We start from the raw sequence: 4,123 nt of genomic DNA, 5'->3' as shown, positions 1-4,123 counted from the left end.
CCCCTCACCCCTGCCTCCTGCCTCCTCACCCAGACCCCCTCACACTGGCGTCCCTGCCACTCACACCTGCCCCCTGTCCACTTACCCAGGGCTCCTCCCTGCTGCCTCCTGCCCCCTCATCCCTGCCTCCTGCTCCCTTGGCCAGGGCCCTTCACACCTGCCTCAGTCTCCCCAGCAGTGCTGGGGTCAGGCAGGGGCCTGCTGTGCCCTCCCCCAGGGCATCTCCAAAGAGGTGAGGCTGCAGCATCTGTTTATTGAATAGAAAGAGGCGTCCCATGAGGCATCCCGCAGGCAGGGGCGGAGGACAGAGGCCCCAGGTGGTCCCCGAGGGCTGCGGGTCTCGCTCCAGGGGCGATGGCGCCTGCAGCTGCGGCTCCTCCTGCACAGCAAATGCACAGCTACTCCACCGCACACAGCTACTCCACCGCACACAGCTACTCCATCGCACAATCCCGGGACAAATGCCCTTCCCGCTCCTCACGAGCTGCGCATCAGCCCTCCAAAGCCACCGCCCAGCAGGCTCAGAAGAGCTCATTCTGCTCCAGAAACTCCCACAAACCCGGGACACACACACCAGCCACCACTGCTGCCCCAGAGGCCCCAGGGGAGAGGCTGTCCCTGGCTAACGCTTCCCCACCTTCCCTGGGGGTGGGGGACCCAGCCCCATGCCCCAGTCCCTGGCTGAGTGGCAGTGAGCCACAGCCTCTGCCAGGGCCTTGATGAAGGGGCCGGCATGGCACGAAAGCCCTGGAATGACCATGAAGCCACCACAGAACCCACAGCCTCCGGGGTCACCCAACATGGCCCAGGCTGGGCACTCTACCCCGAAAGCTGCTGCTTCAAGATCTCGGGGGAACGGGGCCACACGTTCTCCCCAGAGAACCTTCTGGAGGAGGGCGATTTGGTGTTGACCCCTGTGTTTCCCAACCCACGGGCGTGTGCAGGGAGACACAGACCTGTGCAAAGCTGAACAGCCCCAGTGTCCCCAGGTGGGATGGCGGGTCACCTGGATGAGGACCCTGGGAGTGGAGGCGAAGCTCACGGAGAGGAGCCGAGAGGCAGGAAATGCATGGCGGAAAAGCCGGAGAGGCACCGAGGCCCAGAGCCCCCCAACACCACAGCCCCGCCCCGGAGCCCCCCAACACCACGGCCCCGCCCAGAGTGGGGCCCCACCTCCTCCCACCACACCTCATCCCTCCAGATGCTGGTGACTGTCACTTCGGACTCGTGACGTGTGGTGTGCCCAAAGTCTTGGCTGTGAGCCTGGGCAAGGGACCCAACGGTCTTCTGGCGTCTGGTTTAGGGGGAGGTCTCCTCAAGACCCCACCCGCATGTGGCTTCCGTCATTGGCACTGGGCACAAAGGTTGTGGTCTGCCCTCCTGGGCCCTGGCGAGGAGACGAGGTCCCTGCAATTCCAAGGCAGGACGGTGCCCTGGGGAGGGAGCCAGAGGATGTGGACACAGCGGGGACGCAGAGCTGTGGATTGAATTGTGTCTCCAAAACTTCGGGCACACCTGGAACCTCCAAACGTGGCCTTGTTGGGAAACGGTCTTTGCAGATACCGTGAGTTTAGACTCTGGAGACAAGGTCACCCTGCATTTACAGTGGGCCCTAAGTCCAAGGACAGGTGTCCTCACAAGAAGAGGGCCCTGTGGGGCTCGCTGTGGCAGCACAGACCCGGGGAGGGGGGTTTGGACGCAGACGTCAGGCTGTGATGGGGAGGGGACAGGCGACCAGGGCGGCCCCTGCAGGGCCTGGAGAACCCACCTGGGAAGGGCCAGGCGGGGCCTCGCTTCCCGCAGCCCCCGACCCCTGGTGCCAAGGCCACCACCATCTGGACCACCATCTCTCTGGACAGCTCCACCACCCCGAGAGTGGCGCCCAGAGCCTCCCTCCCAGCGCTGCCCAAAGCCTCTCCCGGAGTCTGTGCTGCAGGGGCTGCCAGCCCACACACCGCCTGTGCTCAGGCGGGGAGGAAGGGTGGGCTCACGGGAGGCAGGGCCGGCTGGGGGGCGTCGGGTGGGGCAGGCTTGCCAGGGTACCTGACTTGGGCAGCATGAGCACCGTGTCATCCGGAAGCCCCAGCGTCGGGTAGAAGTCCTGGAAGGCCTTCAGAGCCTGAGGACTCACGTCCTGGGTCCGGCCTGGGCAGAGCAGGGTCACCATGAGCCCAGCAGCAAAAGGGGTGGCAGCGGGGTATCTCCTGGCCTCGCTCCGCCTCCCTGAGGGCTGACGGCAAGGCCGCCACCATGGGTGGCGCAGGTTGTGCACTGCACAAAAGTGCCTGCGGGGCTGAAGGAATCTTAGGGCCCCCTTTCCCGATTCACACAGAGGTGTCCGGGAGGTTGGGGTGGTCTGGCTGTCCTCCTGGGCCCCACTCCCCCTTCAGCATCTCTCCCTGCAGCTCAGAAGCCTCCAGCCTCACCCTGTCCTCCCCACCCAGGGAGTCCCCAGGAAATGAAGAACCTCGGCCCCAGTCGTAGGACTCAGGCATCGAGGCCAGACAGAGAAGGTCGGGACACCACTCTCAGGAAGCCAGAGAGGAGCAGGCACTGCGGGACCCCCCAGCCCCCAGCCAACCTCCTCCACGTCCAAAGCACTGAGGGTCCAGCTGCCGCTCCGCCTGGTCCTTGCCAGACCAGGAGTGTGTGAGGAGGTCACAGCAGGAGAGGGCAGGGGCAGCTCCAGAAGGGGAGGGGCCTGTGTTGAGGGGCGGGGCCCTTCGTGGGCGGGTCCTTGAGGAGGGGCGGGGCCAGTAGGCGTGGACAGAATGGGTGGGGCGGGGCCTCTGAGGGGCGGGGCCAGTGGGCGGGGGCAGAAGGGGCGGGGCGGGGCCTTTGAGGGGGCGGGGCCAGTGGGCGGGGACAGAATGGGTGGGGAGGGGCCTTTGGGGAGGGGCGGGGCCGGTAGGTGGGGACAGAATGGGTGGGGCGGGGCCTCTGGGAAAGGGGTGGGCCGGCGGGCGGGGACGGGCGCTCACTGAAGAGCTGCACCATGGTGCTGAGGGTCCCCTCCAGCTCCTTGTAGATGTGGACGATGGCGAAGGAGCTGTAGTCCGTGTCCACGACGCGCACGTCTAGGTAGCCCAAGGCTACGGAGAGGCAGGCTGCCGATCGGCCTGGAGAAGTGGACGGGCTGGGCACCGACCCCACCCACGCCTGCCCCTGCTGCTGGGGTAGGAGCCTGTTCCTCGATGACAGAGAAGGGGCAGGGAGGGGCAGGCAGGGACTGGAGACTGTGATGGACAGCTGGGGCCCGGGTGGCAAGGCAGCCTCACGTGACCCCCAGAGAAGCAGCATCCAGCGCCCCTGAAGGCGGATAAGGCAGAACCTACCCGGGACTCTGAAGTGTACCTCGGAGCCCACCTTCAGGTACTCGGCATCTACCTGGTTACAGCCGTCCGCCCTGGGGGTGCATAGCCGGCTCATTCATGGTACCTAGCTGCCTCAGCCCCCCAGCCCAGCCCAGGCAGCCCAGCCAGCCCAGCCCAGGCAGCTCACCCCAGGAACTCCATGTGGACGTGGAGGCCACCCTCCTCTGTGGCCTTGATGGCCCTGGTGGACATGGGCAGGTGGTCCTTCTTGCCCAGGAAGACTTTGCAGTCGGATGCCATGGAGACCACATACCCGAGGCATGAGAACTGCCAGGGCCTTAGTCACCCACAGGCCAGGACGGCCAGCAACAGGGCCCTCCTTGCCCAGGGATCCAGAGGACAACACAGAAGTCACACAGCAAGAGGGCTTGGAGTTGCCATCTCCTGGGTGTGAGCTGAGCCCAGGTGGACAGGAGTTCCTCTCGGGCAGGTGACAGCGCAGCTGTGAGCCTCAGTTCCCCAGCTGTGACGTGGGCGCAGTAACGATCCCTATACAGGTTGGTTTAGGATTAAGCACAGAGCGGATCTACAGCTTGTGCCTGGCTGGGCACAGAGCAAGCGCCGCAGGACAGGCAGCTGTCACAATGATCACATTGTCTCCGGCAAGGGCCCAGCTCCCACCCATCGCAGGCTGGCGCAGAGGCCCCTGGTACCTTTGTGGCATTGAAGTCAGGCTGCAGCAGAACCTCGGCCTAAGCCGTGGGCACCCAGAGCAGGGCCAGGACTGCGCTGAGCAGGAACGCCTTCAT

The 4,123-nt window shown here is 65.5% G+C and overlaps 1 protein-coding gene across 1 annotated transcript; it reads right to left on the bottom strand.

Annotated features, from left to right (window-relative positions):
• Nucleotides 1-1,987: 1,987 nt before the first annotated feature.
• LCN15 (lipocalin 15) lies at nucleotides 1,988-4,123 on the bottom strand. Its single transcript, XM_017505456.1, is given in 5 exon segments — nucleotides 1,988-2,145; nucleotides 2,982-3,092; nucleotides 3,336-3,406; nucleotides 3,502-3,641; nucleotides 4,028-4,123. Coding segments are annotated over 5 exon segments (576 nt in total).

The sequence above is a fragment of the Cebus imitator genome, unplaced genomic scaffold (assembly GCF_001604975.1).
Source record: "Cebus imitator isolate Cc_AM_T3 unplaced genomic scaffold, Cebus_imitator-1.0 Scaffold339, whole genome shotgun sequence".
NCBI classification, from domain to species: domain Eukaryota; kingdom Metazoa; phylum Chordata; class Mammalia; order Primates; family Cebidae; genus Cebus; species Cebus imitator.
Note: the sequence above shows the minus strand (reverse complement) of the source record. Positions and strands in the feature narration are given on the sequence as shown.